This window comes from Apteryx rowi, unplaced genomic scaffold (genome assembly GCF_003343035.1).
Source record: "Apteryx rowi isolate R43461 unplaced genomic scaffold, aptRow1 scaffold_372, whole genome shotgun sequence".
NCBI lineage: Eukaryota > Metazoa > Chordata > Aves > Apterygiformes > Apterygidae > Apteryx > Apteryx rowi.
In genome coordinates this window covers 568,008-595,992 of record NW_020450219.1, presented here as the reverse complement: position 1 = coordinate 595,992, position 27,985 = coordinate 568,008, and the positions used below count along the sequence as shown (strand labels likewise).

At 42.0% G+C, this 27,985-nt stretch overlaps 1 protein-coding gene across 1 annotated transcript; it reads right to left on the bottom strand.

The window, feature by feature from the left end:
* Positions 1 to 50: 50 nt before the first annotated feature.
* DHRS12 (dehydrogenase/reductase 12) lies at positions 51 to 26,841 on the bottom strand. Its single transcript, XM_026073670.1, has 10 exons — positions 26,786 to 26,841; positions 25,928 to 26,055; positions 21,980 to 22,062; positions 17,900 to 17,992; positions 16,317 to 16,416; positions 5,853 to 5,914; positions 5,024 to 5,128; positions 4,272 to 4,362; positions 2,838 to 2,975; positions 51 to 178 (listed from the first exon to the last, which is right to left on the bottom strand). Exons 1-10 carry the CDS (start codon positions 26,839 to 26,841, stop codon positions 51 to 53), a joined length of 984 nt encoding a protein of 327 aa, XP_025929455.1.
* Between the last annotated feature and the right edge of the window lie 1,144 nt (positions 26,842 to 27,985).

The following is a 27,985-nucleotide window of genomic DNA, read 5'->3' as shown; positions in this document are numbered from 1 at the left end:
TGTTACTGTATAATTAGCAGCTTTGTGATTATGCTGTGTTGGCAGTGATACTAAGTTCCTGGAGAAGTGGATTTAAACTTCTGTGAAAATTCTTCCAGCACCTCCATTAGCTTCTCCTCATCCTCTGGTGGAGTGTAGGTGCTTGCTAGGGGTAAGTGTGTAGCAACTGGTTGCCTGTCTTGAAGAAAAAAAAATCCATTTAACTATTTCTTCTAGCACAAAGGAGATTTTTCTGCAGGGCTCTGTACTTCCCAAACATACTTCATGGTCTTGAAGCCAGAAGACTTATCTTCTAGGTTTCTGTAAACAATGTTAGTTAAGTACATCTTCCAAATCAGAAATTAAACTAATTTCATTTGAATTATTGAGCTAGAGGGACTGTTCTTTTGCACAATGTGACTTAAAGTGGAGAGAGGGATCTCATTGCAGCAAGGCACAGGATAGATAAAGGAAAGCCTTACTGAGGGGTTTAGGCCTGCTCTCTGTCACTAGTGTAACTGTTGTAGATAAAGACCAGTAACTTGAGAATATCAGTGCAGGCAGAAGTTGCTTTTTCAGCATGAGACATGGTTTCTCCTTGCCTCTGGAACAACATTTCTAGTGCTGTACAAATTCTGCAGCTGGGACTTCATAGTCGGGATTATTTTCATCCTTAAAATGCTTACTTTTTTAAATGGTTAAATTCTGAATGCTAAAGGGCTTCTGCTAATTGCTCAACAGCTAGGAGTAACTATATCCAATATCAAGATATCTAACCAAGCTTGTTCAATTTGGTGCTTTGGATGGTTTCCTGAATCTCAGCCTCCTCACTCACTCTGCATAAATATAGCTTATATCAGCTTATATCACTGTCCATTCTAAGCTGTCTTCCAATGAGAGATTTTTCTCTCCAAAAACATCATAGCTAGAGCCTTGGAACCGTATGACAATGCTCTCAGACATCTATAAAGTAACTGTCAGGGCACTGCTGCAGCACAGTTAGTCTATTCAGTGAGTCCAACTTCTGCAGTAGCCAACTGAGACAAAAAGAACTAGCTGTTCCAACGCTGGGCAGCAGATTTCTCTGAAAACCTGGCAGTCTGCTTTCAGACTTCCCAGGGGAGCAGAGATATTTGGTCTCTTAAGAGCAAATGTTGAAACTGGCTGCACACACCACATACATTACCTCTGCTTATGGAAAACTGAGGAGAGAGACATGCAGAGGAACGTTCCCTTCTCCATCACTGAATATGAACTGCTTCCTACCTCAGTGAGCTGTTGGAGTGTTTCAGGTAGCCTGCGTGCAAATGTTTGGGAACTATGTGTGTAAGCCAAGCTCAGCATCATGGAGAAGGTGCTTCTAGTCTTTAGAAAGCAGGACTCTGTCAAACAGTTTTTATTTATTTTGGCAGATGCAGAGAATTCTGGTTGTACGAGTCATGTTCTCACTTCCCATTTCTTTTCTCAGGAAAAAAAAAATGCTGGCTCTGGTTGGCACTCAAAGGGAGCAGAATAAAAGGGAACAGAGAAAATGGAGGAAAGGTGCTACTGATTCAGGAAATGGCCATCTAGGACCAGAAGAGCAGGGTCTGTGGTAAAGTGCTCCTGCACACAAAGTCCTTTACTGAAAGCATCTAAAGAGCATGCATTCCAGGCCGTGGTTTCCACAGGGTAGTTGGAGAGAGAAAGAACTGTCTGACTTTATCCCTCTGTGATAAACACAGGACACAAGACAGCTCTTGCAGCCTTAAGTGCAGTCATGCCAAGACCAAAGCTCTCTAGAGTCATTATCTACAGCTAAAGAGCCAAGGCTTGTTCCCTGTTTACTAAAGCTGGGGGTAGACAAAGGCCAAAGGCAGGAGTATTGGTGAAATTATGAGCTAGAGTAAGAACAGCTGAACGGAAGTGTCAGGACCAGAAGAAAAGCAAGGTGACAGGAATATGAAAAAAGGCAAAGCCTGGTTCCACAAAGAATGACCAGCTGGGATATGTAGTTTGTGCATGTATCACATAATGGCATCAAAAAAGGCCTGGTTCAGTTCAACAAACCATGTGTGACTGTTTGGGAGGGGAGAGAAAGGACAAAGTTAACCCAACCCTGGGAAGGTCCAAACTTCCTGCATGCCCGGACTAGAAATTCCAGTGAATCAGGCTGTGAGTGCCGCATCGAACAGAAGGACTAGGCTCCTGTGAGCAATTACTCTGAGCCTGGCCTTTCTCTCACTGGACTGACCTGCATCACCATTTAGACATTCATGCTTACGGCCGCCCCTACTAAAATGCCTGCCATCTGCCTGGAAGTGGGAAAGGCTCTGTCCTATTTTTCCACTTACATTCCCTGTGTTAACAGTGCCAAAAAATGCCATTGAGCTCAGGTCTCTGCACAGCTTTAGAGAAAGAGTGAGCTGGCAGTTGTACGCTAGCATGGAGAGGTAGGAGGAGGAGCCTGTCAAAGCAAAGCCAGCCGCCAGTGCTCTGTGAAAAGGATGATAGTTTCTCAACATCATRAAAGATGTTGTTTGACTGCTGTGATTCACCTTCCTTCTGGCACAGTCCTGCATGGAACCATCTTCATAGAAAAACAAAGTACTCCCTAAAAAAAATGCTTTGAAGTCTCTATTACCTGATTTAGAAGACAAAAGCAGGAACGTAACAGCCAGCTTAACACAATCTTTCTCTGGTTGCACAATGCTTACTTGAACCTTTAGTCATGCAACAATTTTGAGAAATATTTTATCCTTTAAACAACAGTTGCCTGGTCAGGCCTTCATCCCCTGCCAGGTCAGATGGGGTTCCTGCAGTTCCAGGCAGCTTTAGCAGTCTCCACTGAGACGCGAGGTAAGACGCTGCTGACTTACCCTGGAAGAACAAGCCGCTTGGTAACTTCATTGCTTCAGATGAGACTGCCAACCATACAACAGTGTCAGCTCCCTGTGCCTCTGCGTGCAGGGCATTCTTCATCTTCTGGCAGAAATCTGGCATTGATGAGCTCACAGCTAGAAAGAAGAAGAAAAATGGAATGGTGTTGTGCCATTTAAGGCCTTTTTGGTTAAAATATTTTTTTAAAAAGGCTAAAAATTGCCATTGTGAGTGTGTGAAGAACAGAAGGCATATATTGTGGTGGAATAGAGGTAAACTACCAGATGATCAAACAGCTGCTTGTTTGGGTCAAATTATAGGGAGAAAACTACCAGAATGTGAGAACAGGAATCAGTGGGAGATTTCCGATCCAATTCTATTATAAATTGCAAAGTAAAACATGGAGTAAACAAATACAAAGAATCATGACAGAATCTTTAACACTTATTTTCTCACCAGTTTTAGGAAAACAATTGCAGCATAATATTTCACAAGTATATGGTGATCAGTACCTAAAACAACAATATAACCAATGCTTAAATACTTGCTTGTTTTTATTTTGTCAAACAGGTGATGACTGAAGGTCCCTCCCTGCAGCTGTTTATTTTGGGGGTTTAAAAGTCCTTGAACTTTAAGGTGGGATATTTTCAAAGCTCATTAGGTTTGAAATACATGAAGGATACAGTGCAAAAATAAATATATTTTAAAGAAAAAGAAATACTAGGGTATTTAATTGGAAATGGTAGTTTTCAAGAATAAAATCAATGGGGCAAATGCTTCAGTCATCAGAAGCACATTTGGGAAGCTGCATCCCTAGAAAAGTCATGGGAGATTGGATTGCTAGTCCACATCCCAAGCTCGGGTCTTAGGCAATGGTAACATATTGCAAAGTGCAACATGCATATTGGATAACTGATGCTGGCCCGCCTGCTGCGACACAGTCACTACAGGACAGCTGCAGCTCAGGCAAAGGGCTGTCTAGCCAAACACGCTGCTTCTCGATGGCAGTAAACGCTTGGAGAAAGAGCAGAGGAACAAGGCTTGCACAATGTGCATGCCCCATTTTCCTATATGCCCTCTCAGATTCCCACCATCTGCATGTTGGCACTCACAGAGGCAGAAGYTATATCTTTGTGTTTAACAGTCCCATTACAAGTGTAACTTAAAGGTTAGCTTAAGGCACTATGGCTTTGCTGTGCATTTGCGTGGGACTGGAACCATTCACAACCCTTTATGACTCTCTGGCTACCCACAGATAGCACACACTGTGCAGAACAGGCTACTAAGGGGGCACAAAACTACCTTAATCACCTATTTGGAGGCAAGAAATTGCTGCACCTGTTAAAGAAATTTATCAGAAAGTCTCAATTCTCTTTGCTTTTAGACTAATCCTGTAAAGAAAAAACATATTCAGAGTCTCAAGCAGATGGTACCTGGCGTGTCTGCCCAGCCGGGGCACATGATAGAGAAATGGATGTTTCTGTGAGCTTTTGCCCATTGTTCTGTCAAGGCAACTTGCTGTCTCTAGGCTAGAACAAAAACAGCCAGACTAGCACCAAGTCCATTAGCCTGTCTGCTGAGTTTGTTATTCTGTCTCACTGTAACCAGTAGCGAGAGTTTCCCAGGGAGATAAACTGCACCAAAACTCTGCTGTAATTACAGGGGCATTTTGGTAGAGCAGAACTACACCTTTGCTCATCCTGACTGAGTTTGTTGGATAATGTTATCAGAGACCACCATGGTCATTGCAGTCCATCACCTGGCCACAAGCTTATCTTTAAAGTAGTTACATTGCTTTTACTGAGCAAGTCTGCTTGCTGAAGCCTGCAGGTAAGAACTGAGCAGGCAAAGAGGACTTATCAACTAAAGATAGTTTTCTCCCTTTGAGCCTTAAATCAAATCAAATTAAAGTCTAGCCATGTTCTCAGTGAAAAATGGTATGTACTCAGGAGTGCATACCACAATACTCCTGAAACTGCTCTCTGTTCTGCACTTTAAAATGCAATGGTTGCTGTAACTGAGGCAGGAAATTTGTTGTACTGATGAAGATCATTGCCGGTGGGTCTCTATATGGGTTGGATGCAATGGGAGAGCAATAGTGGACAATAGGGTTTTTGCAAAGCAGACGGTATGAGCTGACTGGCAAACAACTGCTGGGCTTTGCTTTCAAAACCATGGACTGTACCTTGTTTTGTGCCTGCACCATAGTTCCATCAAATGTCCCATTTGCTGACTGTAAGTCAGGTATGCTTAATTTTTGAACCAGCATGCCCCTAGAAGAGACAGTTATCTGTAATCAGTTGAATAAAAAACAAGTGAATGAAAAACAAAACCAAAAACTCCCCACAATCCCACTCATGCATGTAATGTTGCCTTCAGGCCCTATATTGAAGTCCCTGGGAGCAGGACTCCTGCATACTCTATGTATGCCTGTGGTCAAGTATGGAGCACACCTGGAGAGGAGGTGAAAGAATTAAAAAAAATTTTTAAAGTGATTTTCGTTCAAAATGCTGTTGACCCCATCAGGGAACTCTTTGTGCTTCCTCCTTGTGAAGAGTAATTGTGAGAAAGACAATAGCGGAATAGCACTATTTGTAGTTTCTATATTTAGCACTTATAGAAGCTCATTAGAAAACAAGAAATACTGTATAAAACCTAGGAAATTTAATTTAAAAAATGTACTTGCTGTGCTATTTTACACCAAGACCTAGAAGGTTCTTTTAAGCCTATACTCTTGTTATAAGTATTTTACACTGTGTGGTGGGAGATAACTTGCCCTGAGGAAACAAAAAGAAGTTTCCCAGGAACTGTTTTACTTTGCTTTCCACAGAAGGGTTGAGAGCATCAGGAAGGCACTTTGCCTTGGAGAAGGAGCCTGTTAGCAAATTCCAAGAGGATTCTCGAGATGCTGATGGCGTTATAATCCTGGATTACTAACACAACCAAAGAGATACTGTCACAAACCACAGGGAAGAATGGTAGAACACCACTTTTCAGCAGCATCACAAACTCACCACTCCCCGATCAGCTGCTTTTTCCAGCAGGGGTAGCAGGGCGGTTGTCAGAATGTATGTACCTACATGAAAGATAAACATGAACAGTAACTTTTCTTTCTGAAAAAGCTTTCTTCTCTGCTTGCTCCCTATAACAAGTCAAAATACAGGAAGTCTCTTTGTTACTGAAATTTCATCTGAATTTAATGATTTCGTTGCTACTTTACCTGTGTCTGTTCAGCTTGTAGTGGTCCACGTTGCTGCATACTTCTCAAAAGGCACACCAATTATTTTATAGGCGCTTATGTATATTGCACCTATAGTATAAACTGCTCACTGCATTCTAGCTATGATTCAAAAGGCAGCKTGGGTCAAGTATACATTGATATGGGGGTAAGGTGATGCCAGGGAAAAAACAGGGAAGATATTTCCCCTCCATGTGTGGTGTATATACACATATATGCCAGGTTATGAACAAGAGGAGCAAACTGTTGCTACACACTTGGGTTTCTCAGGCCTTGCATATGGCAGCTACACCCAGCCCTGGCTGTGGTTTAACTGGAGAAAGCAAAGATGCACTAAAGACTTATCCATCACTCTGCAATGGTTTTGTCTTTTTGTCTTGAAATCACTTGGGGTACCCCAACATTTCTGATTTGTGTTGCACATAAAAATTGCCTCTTTAATACCCAGCATGACTATTATAAAAGATAAGTAACCCCCAGAGGTAAAATACTAGGATTGGGTGCCCAGGGCTACAACTAAGATTACTCAGGGAAACTTAGCTGTGTTCTTTCCCACTTTAATTGTGCTTATTTAGCACAGATTTGTACACACAGTAAAACTATATTCCATTACAGCTGTTACCATGACCAGCAAAGTCTGTTTATTCAAAATATTGTTCAACTGATGATAGTGTGCTTGATTCAGACACACCTAGTGATTTTTCAGCTAGCTCAAGTGCAAGACAGTGGTTTGGAGTTTCTTTTTATCTCTTAAGACAAATTTTTAAAATTGGTTTCCTTTAAACTGTATTAAAGAAAGTTCTCAGCTGTTTAATTCAAAATGAATCTCTCTAGAACCATTTAGTCTAGTGTTTCTGCATCAAGTAAGAGTATAATACTTCCCTCTTGTCCCTTCACAAATGGCTCCAGTACAACAACTCTGTGTCAGTGATAAACATATTTTTTTCCACAAGCTACTAAGGCCATGTTTTTCACTAGACATGAAGACTTCAGCATGTGTCTTTATAACCTCCCTTCTGCAGAGGCGATGAGATCACCCACCTAAAATGCAGCGTGTTTATAAATATGCTACCAAAGTCAAACGTGTTACATGCTTGGTGAACAAACTGTTCAGTTCCCCTGTCAGCCACAACAGTCTTCATTTTCCCAATATAATCACAGGGACATCCATATGCACACAATACATTTAAAACCCAGGCAAATCAAACAAAATGAATGTGCAGCAGATGAGTATATGCAGGCTGCCTTCAGCAGAAAATGCACGCCAAGGCAGTTGCCAGTGAATAATGAGAGCGCGCAAGTCTCCCCTGGTAGTGGCTGGGAGACTGAAGGATGACATCATTAGGACGAGAACTACTGCTGATTGCCATGGGAAACTGCTGCGAGATGAAAAAAAAAAGCTTCAGTACAAGCTGAAAGGCTGGATTAAATTTTGATTTGCTATAAATTCTTCAAATGCAAAGTAACCTCACATTTTGGTTAAATAAGCTGCATTTCCTAAAAGCAGAGCTGCAATGCACCATCTATGTCAACTCTTGATTTGACTCTCCCCCCAGACTAATTTATGCTTTTAAGGGCTTCATTTCTGTTTGTTAATTCTAAAGAGATGCAAAGATGAATGCATTAGCATTGCCTCATTAATGACTGGTTTTTGTTTTGTTTTCCAGCTGGATGAGAGAAATGCTCAATGCCAAAAATAATGCTTATAGCAACTGCAGCTTATCGGAAGTTTGTATGCATAGTAAAAAACACAAATAGCAAAGCCAGTGTCTCTTCTCTTCCTCCTGTTTAATAAGAATTCAGTAAATCCCACATAGCCAGATCATTCTGTATTTTTGCCCCACAAAACCGCTTTGCTCATTTGCTTTGGGACAGAGTGTCAAGAGACTGGTTTTGATCCCTGTTTCCCGGGGAAGGCACTAGTATCTCAAAACATACATATATCTGAAGCACCAGGCTTCACAACCAGAGAGTTTTGTTCCTCCTGCTACTAAATATTTCACCAACTGTTGTTCCAGTCTTAAGTGTCTGGATACAGACTCCTTAATTTTTTTAACAAATATATTGGATACTATATATTCTTACTTGCATGGCTGGTCTGTGAGGCAAAACAACCTCAACAAGTAATTTAGTACAGGAAGATTAATTGGGTATATCTTTGGTTGAAATACATCATCACCAGTTTAAACCTGTATACTTTTATCCACATAAAAGCTGGTATGCAGTTTGATAGCTACATTCAAACCGATAAGACTAAAAACAATGCTAAGTACAGTTAGTCTAGAGGCCTGTTGCAGTCACGTACTTTCTGGCATGCATTTTTCCAAGCATGGATGTATTACAGTGTGCGGTAATACAGAAATGAATTTCCTTTAAGTAAATAGGAAGCAATAAATGAATGTGTTGATGGCCACAGTCCTCATGCAAGTATGAACTGCGTGAACAGTATTAAAAACAAAAAAGAAAATTTTCTTATTTCTAGTAATTATTCCTCTGCAAGGAAAACCAACATTTTGATTTGGTAGACGAGGCTACATTTCCTACCCATTCAAGAAATCAAGACAACATCCAAGCGATTTATACTTTTTCTAACAATTGGTTATTGATACCGATGTATTGGGCACCTAACTTTCCAAAACAAAAACCTCATCATTCTGTTATGTTGTTTCCTTGATACAGAAATCGTTTTTGCCTTTTGAAGGAGGCACCTCCTCCCACAGAGTTGAGTTACAATGGTAAGGCACATCAAATGTGATTAATTCTTAATAGTCACTATGTTCAGACTGTAGAGATTTTTTGATTATTCTTTCTCCTTATTTTTTAAAAGACCAAGAGAGAGCACAAAGGGGCATGGAAGGGAAGGTTATGCTCAACAGTGATGTGCCTTGCACTGAAAGAGCATCAAGTATCTTGGAGATCCTGCCCTTCCTCTGACAGCACCTTCGTGATTCCGTCAGAAGCAAAGGGAGGTTTATTCTGGAAAGACAAGAACTAGCAACACTACTGGGGGTATTCTGGAGGAAGCGTGTCCTGGTCTCGAGCAGATACTTCGTAAAGGGAGGTGCTCAGCCTGCAGGCCACCATGTTTCCCAGTGCCTGTTCCCCACTGCCTGTACCTATGACAGAGTAGGAATCAAGAGTCCTCTGGGAAACATGGCAGTGAGGAGCAGGATGTTTCTCAGCATGGCTCGCCTAGGCTGCAGCCCTTTTCCTGCACAGGTTGGAACAGTGCCTGTGTAAGAGGACAGGCTACCTAAAATACTCACGTGGCAGAAACTCGAGCAGCAGCTTCCCTCTTTCCCACGGGTATCTCAGACCCAGCAGGCAGGAAGCTAGGAGTAAACCTACTAGGTGCTCTTGGACGTATAGCTGTACTACCTGCAGATATCAAATCTCATCATCTGACAGAGGCCAGACTGTTATATATGACCTTTTCCTGCCATTGGAAGGTATATTGCCTGCCTGGCCTGAAAATTTGGCTCCACTGGTGTAAAGGTGAAAAAAACACCTTTTTGCAGGGAGATGGTATACAACACGTCTCTCTGAGCAGGACTATTTGCTGTGCCACAAAGGAGTCCAGCAAGATTAATTCAGGAAGTTGCTCAGAAGCAAGCAGCAGAACACAGAATGGGGTGAGTAGGTGTGCAGTCTGTCACCCCCACGTACAGGATTTCATCTCACCCCCACTGAACTCTGCAGAGGTGAAGAGCCAGCTAGAGAAGCCTACTGGGCACGCTACAGCCCTGTTCCACATAAGGTTTGACACAGTACATGCTGGTCACATCTTCTTGAGTCAAGTAGGTTCCTGAGATTGATGTACAATTCCTTTTAAAGATAAACATCCTCTCAACATTTGCTTTTCTTTGGAAAAATTCCTAGAAGTTTTATGTCTCTAAGCTGAGCTCACATAATAGGAAATTTTGCATAATACAGTGTAGTTAAAATCTTTTCTATAAAGACATAGCAACCCCAGCATTGCATACCATTCAACCAACTCTGTCATACGGTGGACTAGATAGCATGCATTCTCAGTCTGCATATTACATATCATAATTCTCATAAAAGTAACTAGCATGTCACTTAATAAGAATATATTTTGTTCATACACATTCTCACCCAAGTCCTGATCACATTAATGTTTGTTTAGGTTTCGGATTTACTTGTTTGAAAAAAAAAAAAGAATCACCATGCATTCCCTTGTGTCCTGTTGTATAATCGCTCCACTTGCTCTGAGGTCTTCTCAATTTAGTTGAGTAATCTGATATTGTGCTCTAATTAACATCTCCCATTTTTTAACTCTATACAGTGAACTCCTCTGTCAACCTGTATGAGCAATAACTCAGTGTTTCACAGTCACAGAGAAAAACTTCCATGATGCAAGTATAGAAAATGAGGAGCTGTTAGGAAGACAAACATTAAATTCCTACACTAAGCTGTTTAAAAAATACTACAAAAATCTGCCTGGCTGCTTCACAAACTCTTAAAGTCAAATTAGGCTACCTTTCACATGACGTGAAGTGGAAGCTGAGGGGACTCTATGGAAAACATTATTGCTAGCTCTTGCTGGAAGATAGTTCTGCACATTCTTCTGACGATTCATTCACCATTGATTTCAACACCTCAGTGAGAGCATAACCAAAGTGAAAGCTATCCCCAGGCAGTGGCCAGAGCCTACAGTGCATTACACACTTCTCTTTCCCACAAAAAGCTACAAATCTTTCTATACTAGATCATGAAACTAAGCAAATCATGGAACACCTCAAACAGAAAAGACAAACAAATACTTGAAGGAAGACTTCAAGAATGCCTTTAAATCAGTATTGTAATTCACCTTTAGCATGCTAAAACCTGGAAGAATCCCTAAGATTCATATACTTCAGACTTGAAAATCAAACAGGATATAATGTGTAATAATAGTACATGAACATATATGCCTATCTGCTTTATGGAATTTGTATAAAGTAACCCCAAAACCTGTCCTCTAATATTGATTTATAAAGAAAATTATGGTTTCAGAAGAAGTAGTATTGTAAAGGCACTACCTGTTTATGACATCAAATTAATTGATGATACAATTATTGCAGACCCAAATGTCTTGGAGGATTCTAGAATAGTTTTTKCTTGATGTTCTATCTGGCAATTAGTGGTAAATTGTTGGTGAGGTTTTTAATCTGCTAACATTCAGCTAAGGGCAGGCAGCCAGCACCACACTCAGTGGAGTTTTCCATCTGCCTGAGCTTTGCAGCATTATCAGGAGCAGTGCTATTTCAACTGTGAAAAAAACGGGAACAAAAGGAAGAAGTTTGGTTGTACAGATTTCAGTGGCTCATTCATCTGGTAAAAATCAGTTAAAAACATTGGCTTGCTTTTCCTATGTCCAAGTTTAAAAAACAAACAAACCACACACAGCAAGCTGACATTCTTCTTTGACCTGGTTATCTTTTCAAGCCTTGCAGTTTATGGAGTTCCAAGTAAGGAGACATCCCTGAGCCTGTATTTTGAACATGAAGAATGAAGATTTCAGTGTGCTGTCTCTGAGGGCCAATTCCACCACGCTAGCAATAACCGTGTGGGAAGAGGGAATGAACATGAAAGACAAAACAGAGGTCTTCATTTCCATTGAATTACAAAGCTAAGTTCAGCACACTAAGGGTTCATCTCTGTCCTGGGAACCTGGACCTCAGTATAGTTAGTGGATTTGCAACTTCATTCAGCCTTATACTTTTACGAAGCACATCTCATCCATAAGTCTCAAAAGTCTTTATAAAGGAAATAATTGGTATCATCATCTCCTTTTTGCAGGTAGGGTGGTCTTGCCAAAGATCAAGCACTGTCCTTATGGCAGACTGCCAGCTGGTATCCAAGTAATCCAAATTCCCAGTAGTTCAGAGTAAAATCCAGTGGGCAACACTGTCTTGTGTGAAACACCAGTTAGGTGTGGTTTATGTGTAGGGAAGTGTTTGAAAAACATCCATATGGGTTAGGCGATTTGCTGCAGATGRGCTGTACTGCTACTGCGGTAGAGGAGCAGCTTATTTCCTCTGGCCCTACCCCTTCTTGCACACAGAGTAAATGTATACGGCTGATATTGTTAAAACAAGGGAGCAGAGAAGGTTTCATTAGAGTGAAGAAAAGATGCACACTGGGAGCATCATTTATTTATCTCCAAACATGTCTGAGCACCCCCTTGGCTGGTGAATAGCAATAAACTGTAATATACATGCCATTTTTCCATGTCAAGTGAAAAGATGCGTTGAGTAAAAGTAAAGTGAGGCAGGCTATAAAATGGAGAAAGGATTGTTTCAGCTAAATTTCTAGTGCTTCAACAAGAACATGCTTTTGTTGCCTCTGCTTGCCTGCCACCCTGACAGTTTTTTTCCAAAGTGATTGAATACTGTCAGTTTGAATAGTTTTTATTTGGGGTTTTACATAAAAAAGAAGCAAGAGCTGACTCAGAAGTCTGCAAGTCTCATCAGAAGAAATTATTGCTTGTCACTGCCCAGCTCCTGGATGCAACTTTGAGCACAAGGCCAACCCGCAGGAGGAGACATAAGGGTGGCAACACATAGAACAAAAGGACAAAACACGGTTTAAAACTGCCCATCAGCATCTGCAGCTCCCCAGGGAATCAGCCTGCAATACCCCAAGGCACTGACTCAGCTTCATCCCGAAGGTGTGATCCCGGCAGCAGCGCGCAGTTTCAGACTTGTGTCTGGCTAGCACGCCCCCACTGCAGTGTAAGTAAGTGCTCCATGGCCGAGCAGCACTTCTTGGGGATCTAGCAGGGAAAAGACATTTCACGTGATCGCAGCGACAGGCCCACAATGAGCCACGCGGCATTTGTGCCCGAGTCCCGTTTGAAGCGTGCTGCRCACCAGCACAGGCCTGTGGTGGTGGGTGAGCACGGATACGGTCAGTGCTGGCTGCTCAAAGCACATTACAATTCAAACTAGAATGCCAAACAAACCATACCAAGTCTGAACTATAACTCACATTTTGCATTTTCATGCCCTTCACCACCTGTGTACTCGGACAACACCAGAGAGGGTTCTGCATCTCCTATTTGAATGAGCTCCTTTAATTAGTCAGTCAGGGGAAATATTCATGTAGCTCACACCTACTTATATAAACCTCAGACTACAGCTTCTGCTGGCTTTGCAACAGGGATCTGTGAGTGATCTGCAAAGTGCAACAAATACGTATGGAAAGGAATAAGAGGACTGTTAGTTTCTTCAGTGTCAAAAGGGCTCTGCAGTAAAATGTAAATCTTGGCAAGGTTCTGGGAACCCACCAGTAATCATTAATACTACTATTTATTATACTCCAAACCCACAGTTCAAACATTGGTATTTCACACAAAAGTGTGTTTACTTTCTATTCTAATTCTAAGCATTATTTTCATACACACTCATCTTATCTCTCAGAGGACTTAGGCATTCATTTTTGCCTGGTACGGTGTAAGAAAAGATCAGGATATAAAGTATGTTTCACAAGTCAGACAATCGATTAGAACTGAACTTCAGCATCCATTATGCAAAATATCTGGAAACAGACTAACAAGTCAGTCAAGAGGAAAATGTCCCTAGCCTGGATTTAAAAGCTTCACAGCATTTTAGACATCTAAATGCGCAATCCTACAGCTTATGTAAATGTTAATCAGATATCAAATACAGAATTCAAAAACTCTACTCTGTATTTAAATCATTTTATACTTCAGAGTCTCTCATTCTTAGATAGATACATCTTAGACACTCCTGCACTAGACTGGAGCTAAGATTCAGGTAGAAGCAGTCACAGAAGGATGGAAAAAACACCCTGCATGTGAAGATTTGAAAAGCAAAAATTAATATAATTCAACTTTATTTCTATAGAAATCAAGCAGTTGTGTTATGGTTCCCGGGCTGCTGACAAGAGGGGGACAACTGCAGATTTTCAAAACATGGGTCTAGAGCCCATGTCAGGTTTTCCCTTTTCTAGGGGAAAAGGGAGAGAGGGAAATTCAGTCTATTCATTCAGACAACATACTGGTTTACAGGCACCCAATATACCAGCCATATCTAATTTAGCAAAGGCTTTCTCTGGGAACCTATAACCACAGATAATTACTGATATAGAAGTAGCTTCTCCAAAGCAAAGCATGCCCAAGGGTACACAGTGTTTAGAGAAATGTCTTAACACAGTACCTACTCTGACATGCRTTTTTCCATACAGCTTTCTCCCACTATGACTCTAATGGGCATGATTTACTCCTCCACCTCTGACTTTAAAGAGAAAACCTGCACTGTGGAAAATATTGGTCCTCCATGTGTGTGTGACTTACAAGCAAGGAAGCTGTTCTTTCTTGCACTCTGAACAGCCTCTCCCAGCTCAACCAAGTCCCACTCTGTTCTCAAGGYTTCACAATTTAATCCTCTTTGCTGCCCAGACAGAGCCAGCCTCAGCAAACAACCCAGTCCTTGTCTGAACTGTGCAGAAGATGGACAACAGCAGATGACTTACCTGTTTTACCTCATCTGCTCAAATGTGTAATCACCTCTTTGACCTTCTTTTACATTCAGGCAGAAAGTGATTCACAACTGAATAAAGGAGATCTGTACGTAACATTCACAAAGAGAATACAGTCATTTCCCTAGTTTGCTGCAACTGTAATTCAGCTTCCTCTAGCATATATGTGCAGCTGTATTCTGCTGTATATCTCCAGTGGGCTGATTTACAGCTGGAAAAGCAGAACTTGCCGCTTCTCCTACTCGTGTGATAAAATCTAATTCAAGTGATGCCCTAGTACTGTTCCTTGGCAATTAATTTCCTCAATGTTTAAAACTGAACAAAAACATGCTGTCATGTTCAAACTATTTTATTTGTTTCATGCTGCTTCTCTCTGGAAGAACTGCAGCTTTGCGCAATGATGAATTTTTGTTTGAAAGACCACAGGAGGGTTAAACTAATTTAAGTGAAGAAATTCTTCAAGGTAGAAGTTCTTGTATTTCTATGGCCAGGGGAAATTTGATGGTAAAATAAAACTTGCTTTGAATTTTGACCACAAGAAACAGAAGAATTTTAGCTGAAGATTAATTTTAAGGAAATGAATCTATGTCTTTATACTTGGATTTTTAATTGTCAGTTTAATGTAGTCGGACTTACCCCAAAACAAGCTGTGTGTGCCATACCAGCTAAGCATGAGCCATTTACACCCAAAATGTTAGTTCTCAAAAGTAAATGGGAGCTGAGGAAGCCAACTAGGAACAATCAAGAATAAAACCCCTCAGGGTTTCCAGGCTCCAAATGCGTGACTCTATAAATGCCCCATCTACATAGCATGAGCTTCCCCCTTTCCAGCCCCAGATACTGATGAACAGGAGGACGACACAAAAACAGAGCACCACAGCTTCTCCTTAATGTGTCACTTCTGAACATACTAAACATAGTCTCTCAGGAAAACCATGTATTTGCATGGAGGCCAAGGGAAAAGATAGTGACAGGACTTCCGGTATGTGCAAGCATCGCACCTCCCGTTGCAAGAAGTGTAGTTTTTAGTCCTACAATATTAACAACAGCAGACAGCTTTTCTTCCTGCTGGCTGGATGTTTGCTCACATCTTTTCCATGGCTTTTTATGGGGGTCCTTCCACTTTGCTCTCTATCTTTCCTGCTTATCCAAATCTCCCTTTCTCCACTTTCTTTGTTGCCCGTAATTCATTCTTTTTATACCTCCACCATCAAGTTCATTGGAGCTCCCACTATATGTGGAATGCCTAAGACTTGTCCAACACTGCTCAGTAACTTGATTAAATGTTGTGTCCCTCAGAGCGTCTAGGGCACTGTACAGGGCACAGCCTTTCTAGACAGCACCTCCATCATGTCAGATGGGGCTGCTCAGGCATACTGAAACATATGATTGACTCTCTTAAACATCTCAGTATGCTCTAAGCACTAKCCAAGCCATAAGAGCACAACCATTACACAAAGAGTATCAGTAGCAGTACAGCTTAGAACAAAGTTTCCTATCATATTTCAGAATCAACTTAATTAAATCTTATTTGCGTTTGTCCACTGCTGCTATGATAAAGGCACTCACATGAGAACAACTGAAAAATGGAGAACTTTAGAAATGTCACTCCAAACAAGCTGCAATATTTCTTCTTTTCCTTTTCCACTCCTTCCCTGACACAGCAATAATATGATCCCTCTTGGAACAGGAATACACACTTCCGTAACCAAAAATAAATATTATATTTCAGAACTGAGCCCCCAATACTCTCCTAAGGTGTTCATTGCAAAGTTCTTTTCAAATCCATCTTCTGTTAATTCCCGTTGGTTAACCATACATCCTGCATTGTTAATCTGTAAGACAACTCCTATAAACAAAAACAATCTACACAAAGATCTAGAAACAAAACCATGCATACAAGCAGTCCATGCTAGTTTGCTGTTTTCTGGCACTGCAATATGAAGCTACAAATTGTTTCAATAAACCTGGCTGGTCAAGTTGCACTAATCTGTTGCTGACTGTGAAGTTTCTACACAAAAGAAAGAGTCTTCAAAGAAATGGACCACCACAGATGCTTTACACTAAGAGCCAAGGGCCTTCTTAGTGCCTTACTCCACGTTTTTAAACTCTTTCCTCACAGAAAGTAATATGCAAATTGAGCTCAGATATTGTAAGCAGTATAGTTCATTAGTTTCATCTGAGATCCCACTGATCCCACATCACACCTGCCATGCAATGATGTATTTTCTGTTAGATTTCTGTACCAGGGAAAATTCACTATGGAAAGCTGTACAGCACAAGGTGGAGTGCCCTGCAGGGCCCCCCTCCCTCAGCAAATTAAATGAATTAGTTCCAAACTTGGCAGCAGCGTAGCCGGGCCAGCAGATTGTTGCATTCAAGCTAATTACTCTTGAGAAGAGCAGAGCTAACCAGCAGAGGTGCTTCAGAATGACTTTGTGCCCTGGCTGTAGAGACCGCAGCTTTTATCTCTGCCTGCCACACAGATACCCAGCCTGACTCAGGCTTTGCTAAAATAGTGCTGCACCACACAGCCTGCATGTACCATGAGGTAAAACCTAGCGAATAGTCAGGAGTTCGCAAACTGTGTGCAGGCAGCGCATTCTCAGACACACTTTCTTCCCTGCCTTATCTTCCAGATGAAACTCGAACTTTTCTTTCAGACCTTTAAGAGATCTGCTCCTACTTATCTCCCTACCCACTCACTGCCACTCCTCCCAAGCTCTTCTTCTGTTTCCATCAGAACTTCCTCATGTAATAAGCACCAGAATAATTGTTCCAGGTGCCTCAGTTTCAGTACAGCAAATTTTCACTGCTAAATAAAGGACGGTGCTGGGCCTCTATCATTCATGCTGCTTAACTGTTAGCACCCTCCTTGGCTCTGTTTTAGACTGCTCCAACTAGTCCTTCTATAAAAGTTATAAACTTAAGAGGGACTAGGCCTAAGTAGGCCCTCCTTGTGAAGAGGAATCAAATTCGTCCCTGCCATAGTATTGTTTACCAGAATTTTCATAGCCTAAACAGGCACCCTACATGCCACTAAGTGTTAGTGATGAAAGCCAAAGAGAACATGTATGGTAAAAACCTCAGAAGATGCAAACAATAAAATTACTGCATTTCTCATTTTTTAGTATCAAATCTGTGTACATGCATTGAGAACGAACAAGAGCAAGTGGACTATGGAGACATCTGCAGCAACATTTTGTGAAAGTTAAGTAGAGAAAGCTGGCCAAATTGTGAAGTCTAGACTACTTGTTGGACAAGTTCAGAGGCTGTATACTCCAAAGACAGACACACAATTTAAATACACAAACTTACCAGAACATTTAATTTATGTTCATTTTTGAATTTTTCAGCAAACTTCCAGATTTCCTTGGGATTAGATATATCCAAAATATGCAAGAAGATATTCTAAACAAAGAAAAGTAGTTATAAACAACATGGGCAGTGAACAGACCAGGAGTGATTTTGAGGCCTGCCTAGGTGAAAGCTGTTTAAGCCATATGAAAACATATTCTCTTCAGAACATAACTAAAGCCCTTTTAGTTAATACACARAACTGGGAAATCTAATTCTAGTCCTTAAAACATGTTTAGTCACTTGATTCTGTTGCTTCCAAGCCATGGCTTTTTAATGCTGAATTTACTAAAGAGAACCCTACTTAAATAAATAGATGTCACAGACAGTCATGCACAGCAGAATACTAGAAAAATACAGTAAAGCTTGCAAAGCTTCTGTTCAAACAATTCATATAGCAGCTTCTTCTTTAGCTGAAAGCAACTTTCCAAAGCAATGCACTAAACACTAAGGTCATAGCAGTGCACTAAGCATTAAGGTCACAGCACTAAGGATAATTTAGGTTAGAAGGGACCCTTGGAGGTAACCTGGGCCCACACCCTGCTCACCACAGGCCACCAAGATGAGGTTGTTCAAGCAACAAGCTGTGCAACAGGTGTTGGCCTGCAGGATGTGTGTGCTCCTCACCAAGCCTTTCCCCTTCACTGCAAGAATTTAGGAGAACACTCCCTGAGCCCCCATGCCCTTCACCCTCCATCCCAGAGCTCTGTAGTCACGCTTGATACACTCAAGGTACCCCCCACCAATGTCATTGGTGCCCATTTTGATGTGCAACAAGGGGTACAAGTCAGAGGGCCACATAAGCCTTAGCAGACTCTTCACAGTGCCCTAGATTTGAGTCCCCAACAAGCAACAAACCTCCCAAGAAATCAAGCCAGGTTGGCAGATGAGTGCCTCCATCCCACACAGGAGGGAACCTCCAACCACTGCCACCCACTGCTTCATCTTGGTGTCAACACTTGGTTCAGGCTCAGCTGGCTTCAAAGCCTCCCCTGACAGAGCTTGTTCTTCCTTGACTGTTACCATGGCACTATACCTATCCTGTAAATGCACATCTGTAGGCAGAAAAGGAATCTGCCTTCTGTTACCAGTAGTCACAAGCTTCCAGCTTTCCCCATCTTGGGAATCTCTCATTTGAGTATAGCCTCCAGCTGTCCCTCCTCCCATGCAACATGGGGTTTGTGCTCTTTTACTCTGTGYGAAGACCCTGGTAATCTTCTGTTCATCCTTGCTGAAGCTATGCAACCTGCTCACCTCCTGCAGCTCAGCACCTCAACCACAGCAAAGCCCAAGAGATGAGGCCACCATCACGCTCCAGGCCTGGGGAGAAGCACTAGGCACTCCTTGCTGCCCAAGATTTGCCACATCCTCTGGAGCTCTGTCTGGGTGAAGGCCTCCCACGTGCCAGGCACAATCACTCCAACCAGTGTAGGACAACATGCCTTGCAATGCATCACTGTGCCTTCTCTAACAGTCTCAAGCAGCATCAGGTCCCTTCTGCACCCTCTTCCACATTAACTGCTGCATGAACTGCCAAGTCCCTGTTAGGCACTCCATGTCACATCAGTCTTGCAATGTTTTAAATACTACAGGCAGGGATGTGGATGCAATAAAATAAAAAAGGGAAACCTTTACTTGAGAGTAAAGTTATAATTTCTTATCCACTAGAGCTGTAAATATTTCCTCTCTCCAAAACTGCAAAACCCTTTTACTGTTGGTTACAGACAAATCCCTTGTTTTTTTGAAAATGTGTGTTCTATCCAGTACAAGAACAGTGGCATTTATCAGCATGCAAAAGGCATGTCAAAAACTACTCTTCTTCTAGACAGCAGTCTCAAAGACATAGCACAGATAGTCTTATGACACATCCCAGAAAAAGGTAGTTTTAAGATAACTATGCAGAGAATGTGTTCCACAAAAAACAACCAATATTCATTAAAGTACCTCCTCTCTTTCCAAGCTGTTTCTTTAAATACTTATTATACAAGCAAAAGAGATAAGTGAAGAAGCTGGGAAAATTATAAGGCATCATTCCCAGCCTGTAATTCTGCTCCCTGAAGATAAAAACACATGRCTTCTTCTCTCCACCCATTGGATTTCAGTTCCTTAGTTGAGGCAAGTCAGAATTTCTCATCACAATGTTTATTTCTGACCAAAAACTGACACTGCACTACAGTTTCTGTCCAGAAGCCTCTCTAAAAGCTTTCCACTTTTAGCGCTACTACGACTGGAACAGAAGACCTGGAGATTATTGGGCAGATGTTCAATTCTACAAATGATTTCAGCATGATCACAGATAGAAAGAGGTTTGAATCAACACTTATCTGCTGAAGATTGTAATATTGTCTCAGAGAAATGACCCTTAGCTCTGTTCCCTAAAGAAGTCCTCCATGGTAGCAGAGTCATTCGCAAAGCGAGACCTAATCTTCAAGACTAGATCTACTTTAACAGACCAGGAGAACTTCCAGGTTCACAGGTCTAGGTGCAGGCACCTGTCACATAATAACTCCATTTCAGTGCTCAACTCAGGCATGCTCTGGTTACTGTTGGTGTGGAAGATGGAAAAAGTCCTTGGTGTACACTGCAATAGCATCTCTGTCCAGATGATGAGGAACAGGACCCCAGAAAGGTAAGTCTGGATGCAGCTTGTCAAATTGTAGGTGAAGTAGTTTATTACCACCCTGGAGGAAATCTTTTGCTTCTGAATGAATATTTACAAYGAAGAATGTTTTTGTGGACTCCTTATTAAAATTACTTTTTCCAGTGCAGTCACATGTCCCACGAGGCCTCTTACACAGCTGGTCTAACACTTCACTGAATGCTCCTTTCTGTATAACTGCCCTGTGCCCTGGGTCATGCACAAGTTTTGCAGTGTTCTTGTACCCATCCACGACTAGAGAACCTACAGATCTGCAGCCTACCAAAACTGAAAATCATTACTGTGCTGTGTTTAGAGGAAGAACATTATTTGCCTCTAGCTTTGTTTCCTCAAGTGACAAAAAACAGAATGAAAAGGAGCCATCAGAGGTCATCTAACCCATTCCTGTTCTCCAGGTCATCTGACTGCATCTCTGTTTATTGCCATTCTCTTCTTAGAAGGGGAGCTAACTCTGATAATCACCAGTCCTTCCACAACTGTATCTTATTATAGCTAGGGGATTATGCTGTTATAGACAACTGGAGAGTGTTTATTTCTACACAAGGACTGATCTAATTCACCTCCATTAAAGAACTGAAGTGTAATGTTGGTAGTGTCACGCTAGGGAGCTGAAACCAAAGAGCAGAAATTTAGTCAATATGGTATCTCTAACCATAAAAAGTCTTCAGAATTTTTGATCCACATTAAAAACTATTACTGGAATCAAAATACTGTGTTCAAGAGCCAAGTCACTATCTAATAAGAAGACAGTTCTCCATCCAAGGTAGAAAGACACTGACGGCCTTTCTCCACAAGCACCCCCTCCTGAATAATTAGCAGAGCAACACTGACAGCTACAGGGCTGTACTACAGAGTGATACATGCAGAAGCAAATAGAAACTATAAGCAGAAAAGAGGTGGTAGGGAAGAAATACAATGAGAAAATGAGATGGAAAAGTTTGTAGTGCATGGAACTAGGGTCGTCCACAGGACTTCACAGAGCAGAGGAGGCAACCTTAGCAAACCAAAGGCACCTTATGCATACACATAAAACCTTGAACTCTAATGCTGTAAACTGATAGACATTGTTGCAAGAGTGTTGCAATGCATTAACCTTAAAAAGCCTCAGCCACATAATTAGGAATAGTAAGCAGGATATCACAAACATATCAACAACAAATATTAAGTAAAACAGCATGCTCCTATTAACCACAGAAAACATCTAGTGAAATTAAACTACTTCAATCTACAGGGATGAGAAACTGTTAGATGTTACCATGTCTTTATGAAAATATTATCAAAAATACAACAGCAAAACAATGAAAGAAAATATCTCAAGGTCTCTGAGGTCTTAATATTAGCAATATATTTAAGAGTAAACAAAAGACTGAATAACAACTCACCTGATTACCCGTTTCTGTCATAATTTCTTCTTCAGCTTCCTCAGCCCTTTCCTTATTTCGACAAACCATCTGAACTGTGCCACCTGGTGGATTTCAATAAGAAACACATTTGACTTAATTACTAAATGTGCATGGGGGGGGGGTGTCAGCAAAAAGAGATGGACAGGAAGTGATTTCCAATTTGCAATTTTTACTTGAAGTTAGCTTTTCATACAAGTCAGTTGAAAACTAAAACCTTTCATGATTGCTTCCAGTTTGAGGGAAATCTGCAGCCTACTAGTAGCACTGGCAACACTGATAAGACTGTTACATTCACTGAAGTATCACAGGGGCTTCCCAGCAGGCAGAGTGTTCCCAAGGTGCGCACAGTCCTACAGTCCCAGTATTGAACTGCCAAGAGTGGAGCAGTGGCTTTTCGTCAGTGCTGCTGAAGCTCAGCTCTGTGCAGCTCTTGGGGCTCCCATGACACTTACTGAAGAGCTGGGAGCAAAGACCTGGGTTAGGACCAAAACACCGCATAGCCCCAGGTTTGCCAGCCTTGCTCATTCCTTGTGGCAATTACCCCTTCCCAGACAAACCACTGTGCAAACTGGACACACCAAGAATCCCAGCAAGGTCTGCCAAAACATTGAAGTACAAGTATTTTAAACAAAACATTCAGGACTCAATGCGTGGACATACAAAGATAGCTGGAAGATTTCTGCTTGGCTCTGGTCACTATAAAGGGAGGCAGAAGGGAAAAAGTATCCTGCTGCAATAGGCTTCCCAAACATGGCTGTGTGTAGGCCACTGCAGCATATGTGCCATCTGCTCAAATCATCTTCTGTCAAGTTTGCATGTCATGTTTAGTGTTGATGAACTACCAGGGCTGCACTGGAAATTAAAGCTAAGACATCTGTATGATAAAAGCTTCTTATGCTACAGGCCTTACAAACTAGAGTAAAGGGCTTGAATGACACAAGTGATTTGAATAGCTATGTGAAAATGGGAATAAAAGGCCAGATATCAGAATTCTTCACAGTAGTGGCAGAGGATGTAATAAGGACCATGGTCACAAATTGCAGCTTAGGAGGTACAGGTCTACTTTGAACTAGGAGATGAGCGCAGCCTTTCATCAGGTTGCCCCAGAGGCATTGTGGAATTTCCATCCTTGGSGAGGTTTCAAGATCCAGCTAGACAAAGCTATCGCTGATTTGATCTAGTGCTGGCAACAATCCTGCTTCAAGCAGGACGTTGGACAAGATGACCTCTACAGGTCAGTTCCAACCAACATTTCTATGAAAAGAATATGCAGGACAATTCCCTTCTCAAAGAACTAGATACCTATCATCACTTCATGGCTCAGGCACATTAAAGAAAGCCTTCAGAAACAGGACTAAAGTACAGGTGGGTATTCTCTTTTTTTTTTTCTATATATTGTTCTCTGATCATAACATGGAATTTTTAATGTTTGAGTCACAGGAATACATGTACACTTTACTTTTACCTATTTTTAAGGGTGTTCTAGGGGTTGCTAGCAGTCCACTGCTAGAAAGCACAAGCAGTCTAATCCCAAAGGAGTGGTAACACAAACAGCACTCTTCTAGTGCTCAGAACTCAAATATAAGAAATACCAAGTGTACCCTAGCAATAGAGCAGTCATTCATCCATGTGCTACACAGCTCAGTTTGGGGGCTGATAATGCAGTTGTCTGTCTGGGAAAAATATTTTGCCACTGACCACCATTACATCAATATCCTCGGCATGCAGCTGTCAGGGGGCAACAAGCTGGGAGGACCTTCTGAAATTTCCAGCAAGGTGTGATTCCTCCACCACACTGCAGGAGTTGGTTGGGTTACTAATACTGAATGCATAGCTGCAGGCAGCAGGGGGAAGCTCCTCAGCCTGGGATAACAATACACATGACAGTAACTGATTTTTAGTACAGGTTTCCATCTTCAGTTTCTGTTATAAATGTGCTGGGCATGAAAGGGACCCTGCACAGACAGGCACTGAATTTATACAGACCAGAATGAAAGACAGTCTTTGCCCCAGGGAGCTTAGATTTCATGAGTAAGAGAGAAGACAAGCATCAGGATGGGCAGTGCTGTCCACTGCTTGTCTGTCTTCTGGCCATTTCTCACAGTAACTGCAAAGGAAGGCTTTAACTAGAGACCTAAAGGCAGATAAAGAAGTGCATTTGCAGATGTTCAAAGAGCTTTTCCCAAAGCATAAGGGACAGCACAGAAGACAGCACAAGTAATGTGTGCATGTACAAATTAAACAAATGACAGAGTGGCTGGCCTTCAGGCTGACTGGGAGCATTTTTTTAGTCCATGGTGAGAAGTGTCCTACAAACACAGGTGGTTTTGACTCTGAATAGGAACTTTTTTCTTGCTGCTAAGAAGAGAGGGAAGTTGTGGTGTGATCCACGGCCAGGAAAGGCATTCAAATATATTTTCCATAGTAAAGATCTGAAGTTGTTGAAACTTAAACAGCACATGGGAACTGTAAAGAGTAGTTGGGATAGGGCTGCATCAAACTGGAGTTTGCAGCTCACAAAACACAGAAAAGCCCAAACTTGCAATACCCATAAGACATTGATTCACAGAAAAGCTGAACTCAGGCTAGAGAAGGTTACATCTCAAGACTGCAGTAATTTACAAAGCTGTGCAGTGCTTGAAAAAGCCAATGTAAAGTGATATACCAATGTGGCTGTATGTCAAGCTACATTGATTGTAGCTTGACATTGGCCTTGATATTCTTTTGTTAAGTCTAGATTCCTTGTTTTCTTGTCATGATGTGCTTGAAGAGATTTAACTAGGAGCTGGAGTCCACATAGCTGACATGAAGTTCTAGAGTGGCACATGTAAGGATGGAGTCAAGAAGACATTGATAGTCATTTTAACTTCATATCCATAGCAGTGCACAGGAAGGGTGTCAGACAAGCAGCTTGAGCCCAAGACTATCTTTTGGGCTCCAAATACTAGCTACAGTGACCAAACCCCTGAAAATGCAGGCATCTTGAAAGCATGCAAAACCTGCCAAACTGACCCATTTGTAATAGAGCAGTCACCAGACAAATCAACTCTTTATGCAACACAGCTATTATGTATAATGGCAGTACTGGGAACCTGAAATCAATTATGCACTGGCACTAACAGTGATCTTTAACCCAAAGGCTCTTTGATGCTAATAATTTTGAATTAGTTGAAGTTAACCAAGCCCCAACTCTCCTTCATAAGGCAGTTGCTAGAGCCTAGGCAGGCAAGAAGAGCCCCACAAGCTCCTCCTTTTTATTCTACATGCCAAAACTCTTGTCATTCTTGCACTAGGGGAATTATTTCAACAGCTATGAAAGTCTGAAAGGGATTAGGCTTATCCTTAAATACTAGCTAGTTCCAGCTCATACCATCCTTGCTTAGAGACAGCAATGGAAGAAATCTTTGCGTGTAATCAGTCAAGGGGCGTAAACTCCAGGTTATTATTGTTAAGATCAAGCACAACTACTTTGGTTCTTTTGTACTCTCCCACCTCAGTTTAGTGAAGCCAATTGTTCTCTTTCATCATACACACATGTAAGTGTTTCATCAAACACATTTGTAAGTTCTTCAAAACAGTTTAAATTCTGCCAGGCTGTTACTTGTACTGAATTGGCCTTAAATGGAGCTTGATCCATCACTGAGATCTTTAGATGCCACTATAACATATTGGTAAACTTGCACTTGAGAAACAATTTGTAGATCTTCTTCACTTTTTTTTTTTTTTTTTGGTTTCATTATTTCCAGTTTTCACACTACTGACCATGCTTAAAGCTCTAACACGTATCAACAGCCCTGTAAAATAACCTATCTGGCTGCTCCTTCTAGGGAACTGTGCCTTCAGTCGTGGTGCCGGGAGGCCACATTTGCTTCCATTGATCTTTTCTGTAATAAGGCACTGCAAGGAGCCATTACCGCTTTGGCTCACCTCTCTTCGCTATCTCTTTTGCTGCTGCCTTGCCAATACCACTGTTTGCTCCGGTGACCAGAAGGGACTTTGCAGCCACGTCCACTTCGACATCTGCGGGACTGAAGCGCATGGATGCAGACTCATAGCTGCTCCAACATAAATCGAAAGAAACCTGTGAGAAACCGCAGAAACTTCCCCCGCCGCGGGCCCGGCCCGCCACAAGGTAAGGGCCTGGGGCGCCATTACGGGGAGGCCGCCCGCCCTCGCAGGGGCCGCCTTGGCCCGCGGGAGCCCGCTCCCTCGCGCCCCCGCGTCCGGGCGTCGCGGCCGTGTGCCCCCCGCACGGCTAGCCAGCGCTGCAAGTGAGATGTCAGTCTGCGGTGGTCTGGGACTGTGCTCGAGGAGCCGGGCCTCCCCCCGCGCTCCTTTTGCTCTGGAAAACTACCAAAGGGATGCTCTTGCATAAGCATAAATAACGCCGTCGCACCACCAAACGGTATTTTGTGTAACATATCGTCCCATGCAACTCCCTGCTCCTGCCAACAGAGTAACGTACAGCAGTGCAAGAGGGCACTCAAGTGGCCATTAAAATAGGTACAGGGAAGTTTAAAATGTTTCCAGCTCCTCAGAAGCGTGTGCTGGAGCTACAAAGTCCAAGAGAGTCGTTTGGAGTTGCACATCTGGACAATCCATGTTAGCCATAAGGAAATTGCCATTATAGGTATAACTACATTTTTAAACATGCTAAAGGACTGTACAGTTACAGAGTTCAGTTTGCAAAAGTTAGATAAATTCGTGTGCGTTAAGAAGTATGCAGGGCCACACACATAGAGTCTGTTTGGGAACCCGGTCTAAGTTTTCAACAACCTAAGTTACCTGGTTTCAACAGCAGAGATAGTGAAAGAAAGGAGGCACTCTGTCTTTTTGGCCATATGCTCGTTTCTCCAAATCTCTTTGCACCAACAAAGGACTAGTGCTCAAGTCTCCCCCTTTCTCAGCAAGCTGTGTAAGTATTAGGCTCTCACGCAAAAGGTGCTTCCCGTCACGGAGTTACAACTTTTGAACTCAGCCCTGTCTGCATATGCTAGGTATTGTGTGTGAAATGAGATTTTCCAGAGGGCAAAAGGACACATTTTAACATAGGTATCTTCTTCTATTCAGTGATCATCCAGCTAAATGACAAACCTTTTCACCAAATCTGAAAATGCTTGTTCTTTTTATTAAAGCATTTGAAAGAATTTTTTTGAACACTAGCAACCCAAGGCAATTTTAATTTAGTTCTTGCAAATGSCTAGGACTTTTTGACTGAAGTGTTCCTAAATAATTCATCCTCATTGTAATGCTCAGAATGAAGATTTCTGGCCCAGAACGGAACAGCTTGGCAATAGCGTAAGTGACAGCACATTATTTCCTGTAATGGAAAATGAATGGCAACCTGAACTACAGCTACATCCTGTGATGTCTGTAAGTATATAATTGTAAATGATATGGAAATAGTTTTGTGATCATCACCTACGAAGTGCAATTAGCAACCCAAACTGTACAGCCTAGGCTGCTATAATGACGTTACATAAAGACATTCACGGTGAACAGAGCAGATGTTCGGCTTGTGTGAGTCCTGTGTACAGTCTGAGATAATGTTCCCTCCTCCCACTCTGAATCCCTTACCCTGATATCCCTTTAGCTTCTCCCTCTGCCTCGTAGCCTGTATAAATCTGCCTGGTTACTCTCCTCAAGACCAGCTCTGGGAAAATACAAAACACAGGAAAGCCAGAAAGGTATGTGGGTATGCCTGCCATTATTAATATCCAGTCAGTGCTGCAGCACTGCCCCACATTTTAATGCTAGCTAGGGACTGTCCTCACCTTGGGCTGTGCAACCCTCAGTGCATCTCGGTATGCTGTTTTTAGAGCAGTAATGTGCCACGGTTGCTTACCCTGCAGAATTAGCTGCGTTCTTTGCAGGAGGTATGGTTTCAAATTGAAAAACATTAACAAGTCCCAAGCAAAACAAAAAGCCAGTGGAAGTGCCTGTGAGTAAATGCAATAAACCAGGTTGTGCTTTATTCCCTTGTTT